Here is a 22276-nt window from a genome sequence, read left to right on the forward strand (position 1 = left end):
TACAGATGGGAGAGAACTTAGAACATAGAAAGAAGAGAATGGTAGAAACAAAAGAGAGCTTAGTAAATACAACTTTGGAATATAAAATATTGTAACTAGAAGAAGCCTTAGAGGTCATATAATACAACCTTCTCATTAAAGTTTGGATAATTGAGTCCCAGAGAGTTTCTGTAACTTGCTTAAGGACAACAAAGTAACAAGGATACAATTTGAACCCAGATCTTCAGAATAATCTTCCCCTGTGTGTGTGGGAGGGGCCAATTGAGAGATGACATTTTCAGGTTATCTTGTAAAGAGGTCTTATTTCCATTACAAAAATTGTCATTAGCCTGGGCACAGCCTGCTATATTCCCATTAAAGTGTGGTGCCAAATATGTGCTTGTTATAAGACAAATCCATCAGCTCCTTAGACTTTTTCCCTTTTAACTGTGATGAATCCTCTAAAGCTGTCCCTGCCCACAAGGAGCTTACCTTTTCCTTCATGCCTGTAAGTCTCCCTCTACAGACACAGATCTCAATCCTCTTTGCCCTAAGAAATGGTAGTTTTGAACTAATATGGTTGAAAAGTTCACCCCACTATGGTCAAGGTGGCAAAGAGCCTGTCTGAGTTTAGCTGGAATGGCCCATCGCTGGACCTGTGCTCCACACCTTGGTTGTGCTTGCCAGAGTTTACCAGCTGACGATGTTGACCTGGGGCTTAGGATAGATGCACTTTAAGATAGATGCATCTGTAACTAACTATGATCCTTTGGGCAGTGACCATCCCTGAATTAATTATAGCTCCAAATAACTCTTCCAATGTTCCAGTGAGGTATGATCTGAGGATTGGCTATTTAGAGGCAGAAGGCCCTTAGAGGCCATGGAACCATCCTTCTTCTTTTATAGCTAAGTAGCCTAAGGATGAGAGAGATTAAATGCCATAGGCTCAAATGGCTAATAAACCTCTGGGGCAGGATTAGCATTCAAGTCTACCTGATCCCAGACCTAGAACTCTATCCATTGTATTGCTTCTCCTCCTCAAAAAGATTTATGCCCAGCTGAATCTAGAACCCAGAACCCTAAAGGAAGGAGTTTTATGTTCTGTTAATTGAGCCAGCTGGCTGTAGGGATGGGTGGATGACAGACAGGGTGGCCAAAGTCCCTTCCAAGCCTCAGCTACAACAATTCTGTGACCCAAGACAAAGCTGAAAGGTACCTTGGAGGCCACCTGGCCCAGCCCCGTCATTTTACACAAGGGCACAGAGGAATGGAATGATTTGTCCAGGGTCCCAGGCAGTTAATAACAAAGGTAAGATTTTAACCCAGATCTTCTGATTTAGAACCAATGCTCTTTCCACTGGACCAGTTTGCTACTCAGGGTGGGTAGTGAATATACACTTTTGCAGATAAGAAAATGGAGGATTAGCCAGTCGTTGGACAAGCAGCCCTGAATTATCTATATTTGCACTGTGCCTAAATACCTGCTAATCCAAAATTGTCTTTCTGATGAGACCCAGGACACTGGAGGTTTCTCACTGGGCCAACAGAAGCCTCAGCTTAAGGCAGGGAGAACAATGGTCCCTGAACTGCTCAGCAGTGCATAGATATATTTACATTCCTTGTGTCATCTGGACTTATAAAGTCACTTGTGAGGTAGAAAGGGCTACTGTGAATATATGAAGAAACAAAGGCTTAAACAAATCAAGAGTCATGTCCAAGGTGACAGGCACTCAGGAACTGCTGGAACTGTAAACCAGAGAGAATGGCAAGAAGGAAGGAAGGAACAAAGGAAGGAAGGGAGGGAGGGAGAGAGGGGGAAGGGGCAGGGGGGAGGGAGGGAGGAAAGAAGGAAAGGAGGGAGGGAGTGATGGGGAGGGGGAGGGAGGGGGAAGGGAGGGAAGAAGAAAGGGAAGAAGGGAAGGAAGTAAGGAGGGAAGAGAGAGAAGGAGGAGAAGGGAAGGGAAGGGAAAGGAGAAAGGGAAGGAAGGTAGGGAAGGAGGTAGATGGTCAAATGGATAATATAAAGATGGTGTCAGCGAGGTATAGTTACAAGTCACCATATCTGGAAACAGAAGCCTTAATATTGAATTTTCACTTTCTCTATTTTCAACCAGTGAGACTTGGGCTAAATCACTTAATTGCTCAAGAGCCTCAATTTTTCTCACCTATAAAATGGATTTCAAGGTACAAGATGGGCAAGATTCCTTTAAGTTTTAAAGATCATCCCAAAGCTGGCTACCTAGAAGTGAATTTAACAGTTCAAATGGAAATGGTTTTAGGGTTCCCATTTTGGGGGAATCAACTGGCTGCTATTTGATGCTTGCTCCATCTTTATCAATAATGAATGAGCCTTTTATGGGAAGGCTTATTAATGGTCAATTGTAAAAGATCAATTATGTCTGGGACATTTAAAAGAATACTGATGATACTCCTGGGACTAGGGTGAGCTTGAGCTTTTAAGGGGGGAAAGAGAGGGGGGGAGGGAGGGAGGGAGGAGAAAATAAACATTATTCAAAGCCTGAGGATTTATTTCTACTGTCTTCCTTAGGACCATTTGGGAATTATTAGGCTTATAAATTTAGAGTTGGAAAGAACCTTAGAGGCCATCAAATGGGATCCCTTCATTTTACAGATGAGTAAACTGAGGCCTATATAGGGAAAGTGATATGCCAAGGTCACAGGTTCATAGTTTTAGAGCTAGAGGAGATTTAAAAGGTCATACAGTTCAACCCTCTCATTTTACACATGAGGAAACTGAGACCCACAGACCCTGTGTTTTTCTCAAGGTCACAGAGCTAATAACTAGCAGAGTCAAGGTTTGAACTCAGATCCTCTGATTCTAAAAACAGCATTCTTCCCACTGTCCTGTGCTGCTGCTTCTCTTCCCTTAAAAGAGTCCCTGGTTTTCAAAAGCAAACAAAATTCCCACAGCCAAACAGAGCATGTGGCATTTGCTATGAATCATCTTGGTATGATGCATCTATTCCCCATTTGGTTAATTCAAAAAGCCTTTATTAAGCATCTTCTCTGTACCAGATATCGTACAAGGGCTGGGGATACAAAGAGAAAAGTAAAATAGTCCCGGGCCTTGAGAAGCTTATGTCCTCTTATAGTCAGAGCAGTACACACATAGGTAAATACAAAACATACACCTAGTCATTTTCTGAAGGAAAGAGTCCTAAAAACTGAGGGGATCATGGAAAGGCTTCCTGTGGGAGGTGATAGCCCAGCTGTGCTTGGAAGGGGGAGGGACAGGTAGCATCTGTGAAACTCTCCACAGCTTTGAAAAATACTTGTGTGTATGAAGGTGAGGAAAAAAGGAACACATTTGTACGTTGTCAGCCTTATAGTGGGTGCCTAATAAATAAAGCATTTATTTTTTTTTAATTTTTTTTTCTGGGGCAATGGGGGTTAAGTGACTTGCCTAGGCTCACATAGCTAATATCAAGTGTCTGAGGCCGGACTTGAACTCAGGTCCTCCTGGATCCAGGGCCAGTGCTTTATCCAATCCACCACCTAGCTGCCCCTAAATAAAGCATTTATTTAGCCCCCACTATATTCCTGTTACTCTGCCAACTTTGGGGGATACAGTGAAAGGCAAGGACATAGTCCTGGCCCTCAAGGGGCTCACAATCTATTGGACTAGAACCCATAGTATAGTTAAAAGAGTAGCAACCAAGAGCTACTTTGTTGATTCCCTCTCAAACTATGTTGTATTTAACTACTCTGTTGACAGATATGTGTATTAATTGAGATTATATTTATTCAGGGGCAGCTAGGTGGCACAGTGGATAGAGCACCAGCCCTTGAGTCAGGAGGACCTGAGTTCAAATCCAGCCTCAGACACATGGCACTTACTAGCTGTGTGACCCTGGGCAAATCACTTAACCCCAATTGCCTCACCAAAAAAAAAAAAAATATATATATATATATATATATATATATATATATATATAGAGAGAGAGAGAGAGAGAGAGAGAGAGAGAGAGATTATACAATGGGAACTCTAGTGGGTCTACCATTAGTGTCCTCTCAGAAGGGACTTCTATATTTGGCTCTGATGACTTCTCAGGGCCCTTCCTACTTCTGGACTCCAGGAGTCTGTGTCAGTATATTAAGACTTCCAGTCTCTTCATGCCTGTACAGGAGCCTAAAAGAGACAGTGTGGCATACTGGAGGGGTCATTGACTAGGAGTCAGGAAGATGTGTTCAAACTTGTTTTTATGGGAGTGGGCTAGACTCATTGAGCTTTAAAGCCCCGGTCATCATCATAACAACCACCACTACCATTAACATTTATACTATATAGACATTTAAAGTTTGCAAAGCAGGTAAATAAGGCATCCTGCTTGATCCTTTTGATAAATGTGTGGGGTAAATGCTGTCATTATCTCCATTTACAAGTGAAGAAACTAAGGCAAAGATGTTAAGTGACTTGCCCATAGTCATACATTTCTTAAGTATCTTAGATCAAATTTGAACTCAGGTCTTCCTGACTCCAAGTCCAGCATTCTATCCACTGCACTGCTTAGCACACTTTGAGGGCTTAGCACAGTGCTTGACTCATAGGAGGTGCTTAATAAATGTTTATTGACTGGCCACTTAGCAGTTTGCCCCACTTTCATATTCGCTTGAGGAAAACAAGGCTTCTCACAGCAAGACATCTGTTGTTTCTTCTTCTGCCTTGTTGTGGCTGAGCACTGAGCCTTTATTTGGTCATTTGGAAATAATTTTTATTATTTTTGTAGGTTCCATAAACATAGCACACAGAGTGTGTCCTAACTGTATTTCCTTTGGTTATTCATCAGGTTCCTACCAGCCAAAAGAAGGAGGGAGTTTATGATGTGCCAAAAAGTCAGCCTGTGAGTGTAAGTATCCAATGGCCTCTTCCCATTTCCGTGCATGACATGTTTTTAGAGCACTTGGGGTGCCAGGATCTTTGGCCAAGAAGTTGGCATTCCTAAGGTAGCATTTGACAGGTCCATGCACCTTGGTACTGAGGTAACCAAGAGCCAGATCTTCTGAGGAGACAGAAATTTGTCTGCAGTTTAGAAGGAAAAGGCCCACAGGTCTTGTAACACCAAAATTCTGAAACCTATCCATCTTAACTGCCTAAAATAGGTCAGCACTCAGATGGAAGTAGTATAAGGCACATACCCATGTGGTTGTCAATGCCAATTTAGTAATGTGTTCCCCAATTCACTGATACTTTAATCAGCCCTGGTTTCATTTGTTGGGGGGCTGGGCTAGAGCAGCTTCACCCACCAACACAAACCAAGGTCCCTCCTAACTTCATATGGTTTGGTGTGACTCATAAAAAATACGCCCCCACCCCACCCACCCCCATAAAAAAATCCTCACCTAGAGACCATCCGTTTGGCAATATACCTTTCCAACTTCTCCACTTGCATTCCAAAGGTGTCTTCAGTTGCCTTGTACAGACTCATGGGTTCTCCAGATCGGTAAGATCTGACATTGAAGTCAAAGAACTTGGGTTCCTATCTCTCATGCTTATTCCATGTGTGGCTTTGGGCAAGTCATTTCACACTCCTGGGCCTCAGTTTCCTCATCAGAAAAAAAAAAAAGATGGAGTTGATCTAGATGACCTTGGAGGTGTCTTCTAGCCTTTCCTATGATATGCTGGAGCACATGTTCCTTGGGCAATCTTCTAGAGTGCAGGGTCATCTTTTTTTTTTTTTTTTACAAGGCAGTTGGGGTTAAGTGACTTGCCAAGGGTCACACAGATAGTAAGTGTTAAGTGTCTGAGGCCGGATTTGAACTCAGGTCCTTCTGAATCCAGGGCTGATGCTCTATCCACTGCGCCACCTAGCTGCCCCCCAGGGTCATCTTTTATAGAGGTCTTAAGTATCTTAGATCAAATTTGAACTCAGGTCTTCCTGACTCCAAGTCCAGCATTCTATCCACTGCTGTAGCCTACAGTGATTACTATCTTTTTATATACACAGCTTCCCTTTTATCCCTAACATTTGAAGAAGGAGGAAGGAGTCTGTGATAAAATGGCCATATCAGCTTGGATTTAGATGATCTTTAATGTTCCACCTGAAACAATATGAGAGTTTAGGATCCTAGGAAAAAATCACCCTCCAAAGTGTTAGAATTCTCTTTGTATATGTGTGAATGAAATATGCGTGTACATATATAATATTGTATCCCTTTGTGTAGAATCTTTTTCTCCTTACTACCTTACTGAAGAATTCATTAAACATTCATTTCTGTCAATAGGAAGAGGAAGTCCTTTATTTTTCTGACATTGTCAGTTTCAGTTTATGGGAGATGCCAATATATGGCCCCTATCAGCACAGTAACACTGTGTTGAATAGCATTTAGAGGGATCCTGGAATGGTGCACAGTGTTCAACTTTTGCCTTTGTCAAATGAAAGTTCTGTGACCTTCAGTAAGTCACTCAATCTCTCAGTAACCCCTGGAAAATCTCTTTTAAAAGGCTGTCAAACTACCTCCCTGGAAGACCTTCTGATTTCCATCCCTAGAGTCTTTCTACAACAGGTAGTCCACAATCCAAAAGAAATCAGAGATCTGGATGGGAAAACAGAATGAGAATTGATCTCTAAGTCACAATAACATTGTGTCAATGGTTTTGCTGACACAACCATGATTTGGAGTGAAGGCACCCAGACTGTCTTCAGTTTCTGAAGACCCCAAAACCAACTCCATGCTATTCTTTGACCTATGAGTGGGGAAAGAATGATGCTGTGGAAAATGTCCCTGGTACCTGTATTCCATTGCTAAGAGTCAGGAAAGGAGGCTTTATGGCCAACCTGCCACTTCATTCGCCAATTCTACAGAGCTCACCTTAAGTCATCCCCCAAAACATGGCCCCACATAGTTTGGGGACCATTATTATGTAATAAGAGAGGTAAATAGCTGGCTTCTTCCACCACTCTGAAAGTGAAGATCCCCCACCTAAATGCACCCATATCATGAATGATGCATACCAGTTTTCCTTCTTTTTTCCCTCCTTTCTTTCTTCCTTTCTTTTTTCCTCCGTTTCTTCCTTCTTTCTTTTTTTTTTTATCCAACAGCTAGAATTAGAAGACCCAAGTTCAACCGACTGGAGTACTTGTTAGCTGTGCTACCCTGGGAAAATTTACTTAAACTTTCACTGTCTTACACATAGAAGGACTTAATAAATGTAAATTGGATGTAATTGTCTCAGTTTCTTCATCTGTAATATGAGAATTATAAAATTTTTATGTACCCAGAGTTTTGGGCTAGACAATAGTATAGTTAGAAGGGTTTGGAATGGCCCAGGGTTAAGGAGTGGTTGCATTTGGCTCAATGTTTATTTGGAAGATGCTCCACAGGGGGAGCACCTCTAGGAATCTGTGCTTAACTCTGTACTACTTGACATTTCTATTACTGATCTGGAAAAAGGCATAGAAAATATCCTAGTTGAATTTGTAGGTGAGATAAACCTGGATGGGATAGCAAAAATGATGGATGATTGAATCAGGATAAAACAAAACAAAAAACAAAACAAAACAAAAAAAACCATTTTTTTAAGAAAGGAGAAAAAAATTGAAATGAACCAAATAACAGGAAAGACAATAGGAATAAATGTAAGGTCTTACTCTTTTTAAGAAATAGAGATCATGGGGCAGCTAGGTGGCACAGTGGATAAAGCACCAGCCCTGGATTCAGGAAGACCTGAGTTCAAATCTGGCCTTAGACACTTGACACTTACTAGTTTGTGACCCTGGGCAAGTCACTTAACCCTCATTTCCCCACACAAAAAAAAAGATCAAAAAACAAAACAAAACAAAATAGCCAAGAATTATCCCAGGAATACAAGGAAGTTAAATAATTGGAAATCTACATAATAGACTATATTAATAAAAAGAATAACAAAAATTATACATTGATAGATAAAAAAGAAATAGAGGTCATAAGTACAGAATAAAGTTGGCGTGGCCAGTAAGGAATTTATCTGAAAAAGATCCAGGACTTTTAGTTGCCCACAAGCTCTTTATGAAGCAACTGTAAAATGGCAGCCACATGGCTCTGACCATCTGGGATTGCAATAGGTGAGGCTCAACTTCTGGGAATAAGGGGCTGATAGTCCTCCTGTACTCTGTACAGGGTCAGATCACATCTGGAGGATCATTTTCAGGTCTGGACACCACAGCGTGAGTAGGGCATTGATAAACCAGAGAATTGCCTCCAAAGGAAACAGCCAGGATGTTGAATGGCCTTGAGTTTGCGTCAGGAGAATCAGTTGAAGGAACTTGGGATGTTGAGCTGTAGAAGAGAAAACTCAGGGGAGACATGAGAGCTGTCTTCAAGTATCTGAATATCTGTCAAGCAAAACTGGGCTCGGGATTATTCTGTTTGGACCTAGAGGACCGGACCAGAGGCAATGGGTAGAAATTGAAAGAGGAAAATTTGGGCTAGATATCAGGAACAGCTTCTTAACAATTAAAAACAGTCTCAGATTGCAATGGCCTACCTCAGGAGGCAGTGGGCACCCCCTCACTGGATGTCTTCAAGAAGACATTGGGTTGGGGGGCAGCTAGGTGGCGCAGCGGATAAAGCACTGGCCCTGGATTCAGGAGTACATGAGTTCAAATCCGGCCTCAGACACTTGACACTTACTAGCTGTGTGACCCTGGGCAAGTCACTTAACCCCCACTGCCCCGCAAAAAAAAAAAAAATGAAGAAGACAACATTGGGTGGACCATTGTTATGTATGTTAGGTGGATTCTGTTGGGGGTAGAAGTTGGACAAGATAGCCCCTGCGCTCCCATCCATCTTTCAACTTCTGGGATTCTGTAATTCTGACCGCACAGACCTGTTGTGAAGAAAACAATTTAAAATTTAAAGTATATATAACTATGTTATGATTATCCTAGAGTCACATATTGTCATAATATTCATATATATAATTATTATTATTATCTTCAATAAGCATGTACTATTGCACCTCACTATGTGAGTCAGGAGAGGAGACAATCTTGGATGGAGTCAAGTCTCTACAAGACACATGGGGTTAAAATGTGTACCCTCCAAAGGCAAACAGAAAATCACAAGACAGCCAGTAATGACTGAGGAACGTTCTCCTGCTCGTGGAAAAAAAAGCAGAGTTTCCATCCTCACTAGTGATCCATTTAATCAAGTCCCTTTGTCATTGAGACACTTGTCTGCATTTTTCTATTCGATTTTTTGCAGTCCCTATTATACAAACCTCCACAATTCAATTTGGCTCCAAATTGCCCAGCTTACCACTAACTGATTTAGATACATAGGGAGCCTTTGGCATTAAAAGTCTCAGTGGCCAAAGGGGATATTTATTAAGAACTCTGCCCCTCAGGCTTGGTGGTGCTCTCTGGGAATGTGAATTCCACATGTGTCTCTTTTCTAAATTCACCAGGTCTTGATAGGATGGTTCCGTCTGGACAAAAGGGGTTTTCTTAAAATGAAGTCTCTCATCTCAGTGACTGGTATTATTGCAGAGTCAATGTGGCATCCTGATTAGCCTGCTGACCTTAGAGTTAGGAAGACCCAGGTTCCAATTCCACCTCTGGCACTCAGTGGATGTGTGATCTTGGGCAAGTCATTTAACATCACTGAGCCTCAGAGATATAATTCTTTCTGTATCTCTCTTCTGTCATCAACAACTGTGGGCCCCCTTTCCCCTCTGTTCACCTGGAGACAGGGGCAGGGTTTATCCACAGGGCTGTGATTACACCTAGGGGTTCATGGGATGTCATGGGATTCAGGGGGCTCAAGTTAAATTCTGCTAGCATGTATGTATGTATGTGTACACACATCATATGTATATGTATGTGTGTAGATATATATGCATATATAAATACATACATAGATATGTAGAAATATATATAGAAAGATATAGATATAACTTGACAAATGTTAGTATACTAAAGAAATGACAGTGATCATTGCCAAAAGCAGATGGAGCCACATTTTGAAGAACATTTTCAATATCCAACTCCTATCTTCCTTGCATCTCTTAGAGAGAAAAGACACAATAATGTGACACAGATGAAGGGACCCTGGCACTAGAATCAGAGCCCTCTGAGATCAAATCCCACATTTGGTACTTCCTAAACCTGTGATATTGAATCATTCATTTTAAATGGGCCTCAGTTTCATCATCTGTAAAATGAGAGGGTTGAACTTGATGCCCCCTGAAGTCCTGCCAACTCAAGACCTGTGAGCCTCTTTCGCCTGATCAATTTTTGTTTCTTTAAAAATTGCTCTTAATTTTTAAAAATACATTTTATTCATACCTTTTGGCTTTTCATATCATGAATTTTTCTGATTATTCTCTTGCTGCACACCCTCCCTTATATCAAAGAAAAATGAATAAGCCCAAATGCCAGCCAATGACCTCTAATGTAGGCAACATGTAACAACTGTGTTTTCACCAATGGCCAGCTCATTTGGGAAATCTCTTGCCACTGACATCTGTATCTGCTTGCTCTCCTGCTGTGACCAGGGCTGCTCACATCCAGAAGGGTGAGCAGATGGGGCTGGCTTCATCCCTGCACCTTCCTTCAATAGGGCCTTAACCTATAGCTGTGATTCCCAGAGTGTGGTCTGGGGAACTCTGTGGATTCCCATGACTCTTTCAGGGCATCTATGTGGTCAAAACCCTTTTCATAATAATACTGAGGAATTTTATTTCCTAACATGGTAACTATTAATAGACTCAACCCATGTAAACAAGAGCTCATGGCAGGTAGAGGAATGTCTTCCATTACTTTAAGAATGTAGCAGGATCCTGATACCCAAAAGTTTGAAAACCACTGGCCTAAAGAAAAAGAGACAGCGAACTGGCCCTGGAATCCTTCACTGGTTGCCTTCCTTTCTGTCTCTCTAGCTCTCGGGGAGAGGAGGAGGGATAAAAGGAGTAGTGTCCCATTGGGTGGGGATTTAATCAGCAACAACTTTTCACTTTTCCTAAGCTATCACTAGTTTTCTTTTCACAGATAGATAGATTGATAGGTAGATAGATGATAGATGATGATAGATGGATGGATGGATAGATGCATGCATACATGCATGCATAAATAGATGATGGGTGGATATAGATAGAGGTGTAAATTTTGCCATGTATAGGAAGGAGTAGGACTACATGAAAAAAAGAGATCAACACAATCCAGTAAAGACAGTGCCAGCCTTGAAATTAAAGAAAAAAGAGCTGAATTCGCATCCCATTTCAGATGCTCACTAAGCTGTGTGATTTTGGGCAAGCCACTTACCTCTCTGGACCTTGATTTCCACATCTGTAACAGGAATAGTAATTACATTTGTCTTGCTCATTAACCATATCTGGAAATTTTCTCACTATCTTGTTCCCATGATCCCTCACTTCTCCAAGGGGGGGGAAAAACAAGAAGAAAGTCCTCTCTTGTATCCACTTCCCAGGGTAAATGTGAGCATGTAATGATGCCATGAATGAAAAGCCCTATAGATAAGCATCATGATCAGTAGCACTATCCCACAAGGGGATTTCTTCATCTACTTCCGTTTCTTTTGATTTCCTTCCCTGACTTACCAAAAGGCTTTGGGATACAATCCTTTCTGTATCTCTCTTCTGTCATCAACAACTGTGGACCCCCTTTCCCCTCTGTTCGCCTGGAGACAGGGGCAGGGTTTATCCACAGGGCTGTGATTACACTTAGGGGTTACCTCAATATTACATGGGATCTGCCATCGCATCACTGTGAGAGCCCATACCAGAACCTCTCCATGTCAGCACATCTCTGAGAAACCTCTGTGGCCTTTTAATCCATACCATGCCTGGGCAAGAATCTCCTTCTTCTATGATATCCCTGACCCAGCAAGGATCCATTGAGTCTTTGCTTGAAGACTTCAAGAGAGGAGGATCCCTGTTCATTTTCTCATCTGCACAAGCCCCTCCAGGCCCATGTTAAATCATAGAAAGTGATCACTATGTAATTGGAGATGTGCTCATGATATACCTCTGTGCATCCAGTGCCTTCCTGCTGTCTAGCAAATAAAGTTTATGCTCCTCCATTGGACATTCAAGGTTCTTGACGATCCACCTTCTCTGACACCAGCCTCTTCTCTGTCACATAACTACTGTCCACGTTATAGCAAAGTGGGACTACTCTATGCCCCCCAACCAAGTCATGATCATAGGCCTAGAGATAGGAGGGGTCTTAGAAACCACCTAGTCCCAACTCCTCATTTCATAGATAAGAAACGAAATCCAGCAATGTTGAAATGCCTTGCCCGATGTAAGTGACGGGGCCTATTTTCAACCCAAGTCCCCTGATAATGAAAGCCAGGGTTTTTTGGACATTCTGCTATGTTGCCTCTTCAGCAGAAGAGAACAAAACTCATGTATAAGCTTGAGCTATTTCCCAAGCCTGCAATGAATGAACAACAAATGGATGAATCAGTGAGTAAGTGAATGAATGAATTTGTTAAGAGCTTACTATGTGCCAAGTGCTATACTAAGTCTAGAGATACAAATAGAAAAAGCAAGGCAGTCCCTGCTCAGTGGAACTTACATTATAATTGGGGGAGACACACATATGGGAGGGTTGAGTTACAGGACAAATTAAATGTCCTCCTTTCCCCCTCTTTGCCGGTAGGATTGCTACCTACCCAACATTTAAAGTCCAAATCTAATGGTCCCTATTTGGAAGCCTTCCCTTGATAGATCCCTTCACATCAATGTAGTAATTCAGGTTGTGGATTTAGTAAGTTGGACTTATCCCTCAAGTCCCTTTTAGCTCTAGATCTAGGCTCTAATGACACATTAAATAGTATCACCCTCATCATCATAGTTAATATTTATACAGTGTTCTAAGATTTGCACATTGCTTTCTACAAAGTAGATGCCTAATAAATGTTTGTTGTGTTAAATTCATGTCTGCTTTCTGGCTGTCTGACTCCCCACCGTGCTCTATTTTATCAACATTGTGGGCCTGGTCAGTCACCCTCTCCTGGGTCTTCTGGACAGACCCATTCTATCAGGACTATTTAGAGATCACTAACTGGGTTGTTCTGGAGGAGTTTGAACACACATCTCCTGTTTGATGGCATTTACAGTTGAACAACGAACTCTTCTTCTAAGTTATACTGCCATTGGCACACACTTCCTAAGGGAGGAGAAACTCATAGGGCTTATACAGAGTTATAATTTGAGTTATCTTTGGGAAATATCCAGAGGTGATTCAGGTGGTAGTGTTTGCCCTCAGTGGAGGTCATCAATTGTGTGCCAGTCATGGTACTAGCCGATGGTAAATGCAGATAAGATGGAAGGTTGGCTGTGGCCAAGAGAGACAACATGCATGTAAATAAGGAGGTATGAGATATTAGACGAGGGGAACAGAGGATTGTGAGTTTCTTGCTGAGGTTGGTGGAGAGGGAATCCACATATGGGTCCAACTTGTATGAGAAGGCCTCTGAAAGCCATTCCCAATACGGAGATTCTGTGATAAATGAAAGGAAATTCAGAGGAGGTGGATCAAGAAGGTGAAAGGATTGGACCAGGCTGAGGACCAGGGTGAAGAGCCAGAACAACTTAGTCTGGGGAAAAGAAGACACAAGATCAGGCTTCAAGTGGTTGAAGATCTTCCACAAGACAGAGAAACAAGGGTTATTCTGCTTGGCCCCAGAGGGGAGAACTAGGACATGACTGGATTGGAATGGAGGATTGGGAAGGCCCCTGCCAGTGAAGACAATTGGAGAGAGAGAAATTTTGGTTCAGTGTAAGGAAACACTTTGAACTGCCCCAAAAATCATACAGGCTTCCTCAGTAGCCAATTGGTTCTCTGTCCCAGAGGACCCTCAAGCAGACATTCAATGACCACGGGTCAGGGATAATTTAGGTAGAATTTCTGCTCAGGCATGCACTGGAGTCTTTGACCTCTGAGGGCTGACCCTGAGAATCTGGGATATGAGACTTGCCTTTACCCTGTGTATGGAAAGACCTATTTCTAGTCTATATATTTAGCTTGGGGTTTTCTCCAATAGCACTGACCACCTACTGAGGTTTTTATTGTGTAGATTTGCACATCACATTGGACTAGTCAGGCATGGGTGGACTAGAGGAAGTGATCCACAACTATTCTGTGGCAGAATTAGGGCAAGATTGAAGCCCAGGCCTCCTGATCCCTAACCTACTGTTCTTTCTCCTACATAACACTACCCTCTATGTCCTAAGATTTTCTGCTTTATCACTTAGGTCATTTATAAATACCTTTCTACACTATATGAATGTATCCCTTTTATGTCTTGGGTTCAGTAGCCTAGGTATGGGCACCAGCACTTAGCATGGTATCTGGCACATAGTGGGTACTTAATAAATACATGATGACTTGACCAGTCTTCCACATCAGTATCTATAGGCACATAGATCCTGGTTGTCTCAAAAGTCTCAATAAAATCTTAAAAATTCACTAAGACTTTTGGGACATCCTATAGTCAACTCAAAACAGGCAATGTAGACTAGTAGAGAGCTAGAGTCAGAGGGACTTGGGTTCATGCCCCACCCCTGAAAGATTCTGGCCATGTAACCAAGAGCAAGTCACTCTTCTCTAAGAGTTTCCTTGAGAGATAAGTTGCTGATCTGCCTTGGGGCTGGCAACTGGACCCCACCATCTGGCAGTTGGCCTGGTGGAAAAATCTTCAGGAGACTCTGATATTGTCATCATCACTGCTTGCCATGTATGTAGGGCTTAAGGGTTTTCGAAGAGCTTTACAAATAACTTATTTATCCTCACAGAACTACCCTAGGAAGTGGATGATATTATTTTTCCCATTTTACAAATGAGGAAACTGAGGCTTCAGCAAATGACTCACACAGTGCCACATAGCTAACAAGGGTCTGAGTCAGGATTCAAACTGAGGCCTTCTTGACTCTATTTCCAAAATTCTATCCATTGTGCCACCTAGCTGTCTACATGTCATCATTCCCATCTCTGAGATGAGATCCAATCATGTGTCCCCCTGGAAGAGAGGCCAGTTTTTTTTCCTTAACATTTGCCCCAGGTTCTGACTCATCTACAGGCTAATAGCTCTAGGACTGGAAGGAGTTTCAGAGGTCACATAGTCCAACCCCATCATTCTACAGCCAAGATCCAAGGAAATAAAGTGACTTGTTCAATTTCATTCAGATAGTAAGGGTTTTGAGCCCTCTGATTTAAGAACTACTTCCTTTTGTTCTGGTCCAGGCTGCTCTGCAAGCCCCTTATTTGCTAGATGAATATAACAACAGCTAGGGAAGTAAAGTCACTTGGTCAAGGTCAAACAGGTAGTAAGCAAGAGAGGTAAGATTTGAACTCAGGTCTTATGGGCCAGTGCTCCTTCCATTTTGCTTCACTTCTCTGTGACTCCTGCTTTTCTCCCTGAGTTCAATAGCTCATACTTCACAGAATCACAGAACATCTGTGCTAGAAGAGACCTCAGAGATCATGCCAGAGTCCTTCTGCCCATTTAGAGATAGAGAACCTGAAAGCCTTAAAAGGGAAACAATTGGTTAAAGATCTCACCTAACTAATCATTGGTTGAGTTAGGATTAGAACTCATCTCTCCTGACTCTGAATCTGAGTTCCTTCTCTGATGCACCACGTCCCCTCCCCCAACATGGCTTCAAAGGACAGAACCTTATTTTCCCCATCACTTGCATCACCAAGTAGACAGATGGCTTTCAGAGGAAACATCTGCGCCCACTCTTGCTGCTCATTAGAATCTGCAGCATCCAGTGAGGCTGAAACATTGTGCCCACATGGCAGGATTTTGTTCTGTCACCAAAGGTCAAGCTTCCCCTTGCCTAGTCCCCAAGAGAGTATTTGGAGTCACCAGAGTGTTCGCCACAAAGATGCCTCTGCAGTATGGAAATGAGATGATGTTTTATTGAGAGGAGGAATCCAATTGTTTCTTCTGTGATAGAGCCCCTGGGGCCAGGCCTGTTGAGTTCAAGGTGGCCAACTTAATGGACATTCAGTTCTGTAACTGGCCAAGCAGAGAGGAGCCTGGGTAGTGGCTTGGTCATAGCCTCCATTGATCTTGACTCTTTGAGCTTAAAAAGTCTAAGAACATGTTGAAATCAAGCGACGTTACTGACCTTTGAGTAACTTATATATTTAACCTTTTAGCATTTCCAAAGCACTTCCTAATCATAGGGACCATGAATGGAATATTACAGTTTTACAAATAATGGATAGTTCAATTTTAACAATGATAAACTTTCATCCACACTTTCACTGACCCCTCCCTTTTCTACTTCTGTCCCCTAGGACCAAGCAAGACTAAACTAATAAGTCTTCCACATGGCAGCCCTTCAAGTGCTTAAACATAGCCATCTTCACCTCCATAAGTCTTTCCATGAACCAAACCTCCCTAGTGGTTTCAATTTCATTTTTTATGGGGCAATGAGGGTTAAGTGACTTGCCCAGGGTCACACAGTTAGTAACTGTCAAGTATCTGAGGCCATATTTGAACTCAGGTCCTCCTGAATGAAGGACTGGTGCTTTATCCACTGTGCCACCTAGCTGCCCCCTCCCTAGTGTCTTATAGACATGGTTTCTGGTCCCTTCATCATGCTGATTACCTTCTCCTGGATGTGTCCTACCTTATTCTTGGTTCTCTTGAAATGGGGTACCCAGAGTGGAATGCAATGCCCCAGTCTGGGACTGGAGGGCAAAGGACATCAAGACCTCCTTCATTTACTTCCATTGATCTCTTTCTCTCTGATCATCGAGCCCTTTGTGCTCCCATCATATATTTCCTTCATTTAAGAAGCCATGTTTTATTGGGCTAGATCTTCCCTCCATGGATGCAGATAGCACCACCTCTATATGGTTATAGATAGTCTTAAGCACTTGCTGTGGGTAACAGTCATCACCTTTTTTATTATGTTAGGAAGGAACCCTTCAGGTCATTGGTTTTCTTGTTATTTCCAGTTATATCTAGCTCTTCGTGACCCCATTTGAGGTTTTCTTAGCAAAAATACCAGGCTGGTTGGCCATTTCCTTCTCTGACAAATTTTACAGATGAGAAATCTGAGACAAACAGGGCTAAGTGACTTGCATACAACTTCCTTTAGTAAGCATTAGTCACCTTCAATTCTCCAGATGCTAGTAACTTCCCCTCTTGGGTTTCCTTCCATCTGCTCTGTGCAGATTTCATATGTCTTTGCATGTTGTCTTCCCCATTAGACTATAAGCTCCTTGAGGGCAGGCTTTCTTTGTAGCCCTAGTGCTTAGCTCGGTGCCTGCCACATAGTATTCACTTCCTAAATGCTTATTAAGTAACTGCTAGGTCCTTTGCTCGGCCTTAGGGACAAACAATGAAAAAGCCCCCTCTTCAAGGTGTTTATGTTCCAGTTGTGGGGGAGGAGAGGAAACAAAACATATCCATAAATAAGTAAACTCAAATCACTTTCAAAGGGAATAAGAGGGCACCAAGCAGCTGTGTGTGCATGTATGTGTATGTATGTGCACGTGTGTGTACATGCCCTTGTGTGTATGATTGTGTGTATATGTAGGGAGAGAAACAATACAGATGAACCAAAGATTAATAACAAGTACCTGCCTAGCCAATTTGTTATTGGTGATGGGATTTTTATTTTTCTCTGGAGAAAGGATTTGTTATAGAAAAAGCAAAGCCTTGGAATGGGAGACAGGAGACCCAGTTTTGAATCTCATTATGTCACTTACGCCCTGCATGAACTTGGGCAAGTTATATTCTTTCCCTTGGCCTCAGGTTCCCCATTCATCATCAACAACATCATAATGATCATATTTACGTAGTGTTTTAAGGTCTACAGAGGTTTTCCATATTTTATCTCATTGGATCCTCACAACAGCCCTCAGTTGTGTGTGCTATTATACCTATTTTGCAGATGAGGAAACTGAGGGTGAAAGAGGTTAAATGTCACATAGTTAATGTCTGAAATAGAATTTGAACTCAGATCTTACTAATTCCAAGCCCAGCATTTAATCCAGAGGAACTACTCTAGGTGGTGAAATGATATTATCTTTCATTTCCTTCTAAGTCTAAACCCTACAGTGCTGGGATTCAAAGCTGATAAATCTCTGTAGGTTCCTTTATTCTTAAACCATCCATGAAATAGGGAAGTCTTCACACCATTACCTAAAGATGGGAAACAGAGCATTCGAATGAAGAGGCCAATTTAAGTTAATAGAAGGAAAAGCTTAGTCCCAGACAAAGAAAGGGAGTTTATAAGGGACAAGAAGACAAGAAAGGTGGTGGGAGGAGAGCGCAGGTAATGCCCAAAAGGATTTTTTATTTGGTCCTGACTAGGGATGTTGGGAGCCACTGAAATTTATTGAATAGGGGAGTGACTCAGTGCGACCCATGCTTTAGGAAGATCAATTTCACAGCTGACTAGAAGATACATTGAGATGGGCAGACACTTACACCTGGGAGTTATAACTGAAACCCATATCCCCTGATGAAGAATTTGCAGAGGTGAATTTGGATGTTAAAGGAAAAAACACCACTACCTCCCTACAATGAGCTCTATTTAATTCAGCAACCAATGATTAAGTGCAAGGCCCTGCATTAGCTATCTTCACACTGTCTTGTACAACAATTTGGGATTTTTTTGAGAGGTTTGGGGAAGGTCTAGATCTGGCTCAGAAACTCCCATTGTGGGAATTCTCCATCAATACCAATCATAGATGAGAGACTTGGAGCTGGAAGGAAACCCCAATGGCTATGTAATTCACAGTCCTCTTTTTAAGGAAGAAGGAGTGGAAGCTCAGGTGAAATGAATTACATAGCTAGTAAATCTCTGGAGTGTATTTGAACCCATGGGTCCCTGACCCGAAGCCCACTGTTGTGTCCAACATGTCGTCCATCCAGCTGGCCTCTCTGATTTAGAGCCTTTGTCACCTGGTGCCCTGAGGGGCCAAGTCCATGGACTCACATAGAAGAGGAGGGGGTCCCCCTCCTCATAGGTTCCCCAATAGAGAAGAGATTATAGACGAGGTTCCTCTCCAGATAGACTTGGGACTTCATGGCCTCTGAGGTCCCATCTAACTCTGAAGCTCCCTGATCTGGGACTCCAGGGCCAATGGGAGTCTCCCCACCCTCCTAACTAAGGATGTAAAATAAGGTTGGGGACAGAACATTCCCAGTAAATCACTGCCATTGAGCCCTTGCCACCTCCCTCGCCTGCAGGCACAAACATCTGCCTCTCCTCATTTATTTTCCTTCCTCTGTCTGCCTCCTGACTGCAAAGTTATACCCCTGAGCTGTGTGCATCCCCCTTGGTTCTTTGAGCTTCCTCCTCCTGGCTCACAGCCCTGGTTGTTGTGAATTTGCAGACACAGGGCTTCCTTATTTATTGCTGCAAACACTGAGACCTTATTTATTTGATCTCCTGCAGATGGAGAAACCTAAATTATCTTAATAGCCCTGTTGGTTTTCAGAGCACTTTTACCCTGACTTTGTCTCCTTGGTGAAAACACTGTCCTGGAGATGTCAAAAGAGCCATGCAATTGGAATCAGAGGCCCCCAGTGCAAGTCCCTACTTACCTTCTTACAGTATGACCTTGGACAAGTCACTTAACCTTCAGTGGGCAGCTTAGTGTAGGAACTGGCATTGAAATCTGGGAGCTCTAGGGATCTGTGATCCTCTCTGGATTTCAATTCCTTTGAAAACCCAGTTCAAATGCCCCCTCCTTCATGAAGTCCTCCTTGATCTCCTTAGTTGGTGAGAAATCCGCCTCAGGTATCACATTGGATTTCCTTTTGTACTTCTCTAATTAATTAGTTAATTAATTAATTTAGGGCAACTAGGTGGCACAGTGAGTAGAGTGTCAGGCCTAGAATCAGTCTTGAGTTAAAATCTGCCTTCCGACACTTAAAAGCTGAGTGACCCTGGGCAAGTCACTTCACCCTGTTAGCCTTGCTTTCCTCATCTGTAAAATGATCTGGAAATGAAAAAGCACTTCAGTATCTTTGCCAAGAAAACCCCAAATGCAGTCACAAAGAGTCAGACACAAGTGAAACAATTGGGTAGCAATAGTCAATTAATGTATGTAACAGCAGTTACAATGTATGGTTGTGAGAGTTGAACTATAAGGAAAGCTAACCCCCATAAATTGATGCTTGTGAATGGTGGTTCTGGAAGACTTTTGAGAGTCCCTTAGACAGCAAGGAGCTCCAATCAGTCAAATTAATTCAGGACATTCACTGGAAGGTCAAATGCTGAAGATGAAGTTTAAAGACTTTGGTGATATAATGAAGACAAAACTTATTGGAAAAGCCCCTTTCCTGTTCTAAGGCCCCTCCTATTTTTGAAATTCTCTGCTCTAAAGCCCCTCCTAGCTCTCACTCCAAAAATCCCATGATTTCTCTGAAGGGTTGGTCATTTTTTTTCCCCAAAGACTCAGTAATTGTTTCATTTCACTCATCCCCTAGAGTTATATCAGAACTCGGCTACGTAGAACATACACACAGATAGACACACATACATATACATACAAAGATAATGACAACATAGCTGGAATCATGAAGAACACTCACTATTTGGACAACACTTCTTTGCTTTTTTATGGTATATCCATTTTCACTCACATTCCAGTTGTTGGTTTTTCCTTGAGTTTGAAAGTTTGATGAAGATGCTGTGTAATAGGATTTAATCTAATCTGAACATTTGTCAATTCCATTTCCTTGTTAAACACCACGATTGCAGAAAGATGATAGTCATTGCAAAGTACCATTTAACAGGGATGTCATAGATGATGAAGTCTTTCCACAGTGAGGAGGGAGGCAAGGGGAATCCCAATGTGAAGGAACTGAAATGGTTAGACCTGGAGGGAACATTGGAAGAGATGCTGCCCCTTAACTATGTGGTGTCCTACTTATCTATGCCTTCAATAATTAGCCCTGAAGGGGCTTTGGGAGGTGCTTAGAGGGCATTCTAGCTACAACCCAGTGCTGGAGTATCTCTAATGTAAGTGTGTCTCCAGAGGCAAAATTGGCATAGTGTAAAGAGTATTCCATTTGGAATCATGAGACCTGGGTTCAAATCCTACCTCAGATATTCAATAGCTGTGCCATCCTGACAATTCACTCTCTAAGAACATTGGTTTCCAACTGACTTTTCACTGGTTGTCCCATATGCCTGGAATTCTCTTCCTTGTACCCTTTGTCTCCTGGCTTGCCTGACTTCTTTCAAGACCATACAGGTGACCTTTCCCAGTACTTTCACCTTGCTACTGACTTCTCTCTGAGATTAGTTTTCATCTACTGGATGGATATGGTAGATGGATGAATGGGTGGATGGATGGGTGGATGGATATTAGATAGATAGATAGATAGATAGATAGATAGATAGATAGATAGATATCCTATGTATGTTTATTTACATATTATGTCCCCATTAGAATGGGAGCTTCTTCAGGATTTAGGACCATTTTTTGGCATTTCCTTGTATTCGCAGAACTTAGGAAAGTGTCTCTCATAGACAAAGTACTTAATAAATGCTTACTTACTCACTGACTCATTTTCCTAATTTTCAAAAATGTGAATGACACAATCCAGCAAACAGTTACTAAGAACTGGAAATGCAAAGATAAAAATCAAAAATAGTCACTGCCCAATGTCAGTGCTATTGGAATATGCAGCATGAACACCAATAAAGGGGCAGTAAAGTATTGGTATATATCTGTAAAATGGCAAACCATTTCAGTATCTTTTCCACACAAAAAAATTGAGGTCAAGAAGAGCAGGACCTGACTGAAACAACTGAACAACAGGCATAATAATCACCAATAACTACATCCTAGGGTGCTAACCGCCAAGAGCCACTTCTCTTAAGTGGTAGCCCATAAGGGTGGCACAGTGGATAAAGCACTAGCCCTGGATTCAGGAGGACCAGAGTTCAAATCCAGCCTCAGACACTTAATACTTACTAGCTGTGTGACCCTGGGCAAGTCACTTAACCCCAACTGCCTCACTTTAAAAAAAAAAGAGGTAGCCCATAAGGGGCAGCTAGGTGGCACAGTGGATAAAGCACTGGCCCTGGATTCAGGAGGACGTGAGTTCAAATCCGGCCTCAGACACTTAATACTTACTAGCTGTGTGACCCTGGGCAAGTCACTTAACCCCAACTGCCTCACTTTAAAAAAAAAAAAAAAAGAGGTAGCCCATAAGCTGAGCCTTAAGGAAATCGGAGATTCCAGGAGACAAACCTGGAAAGGGAGGATATTCTGGCCTGGAATCCAGTCCAGTCAAAGGTATAGATATGGGGGAATGAATACTAAGTTCAAGGAACAGCAATAAG

General features: G+C 42.2%; 1 protein-coding gene across 7 annotated transcripts in view; it reads left to right on the forward strand.

The window, feature by feature from the left end:
• DAB1 (DAB adaptor protein 1) overlaps nt 1-22276 on the forward strand; it is a 1311411-nt gene that overhangs the window by 1228057 nt on the left and 61078 nt on the right. For 6 of the 7 annotated variants that reach the window (XM_043963028.1, XM_043963033.1, XM_043963030.1 and 3 more), the window contains one exon: nt 4788-4847. In XM_043963028.1, coding sequence (XP_043818963.1) covers nt 4788-4847 — 60 coding nt within the window. Of the gene's footprint in view, nt 1-4787; nt 4848-7040; nt 7145-22276 lie in introns of those variants that run through there. The other variant, XM_043963034.1, reaches the window with a different exon arrangement.

The sequence above is a fragment of the Dromiciops gliroides genome, chromosome 4, assembly GCF_019393635.1.
Source record: "Dromiciops gliroides isolate mDroGli1 chromosome 4, mDroGli1.pri, whole genome shotgun sequence".
Lineage (NCBI taxonomy): Eukaryota > Metazoa > Chordata > Mammalia > Microbiotheria > Microbiotheriidae > Dromiciops > Dromiciops gliroides.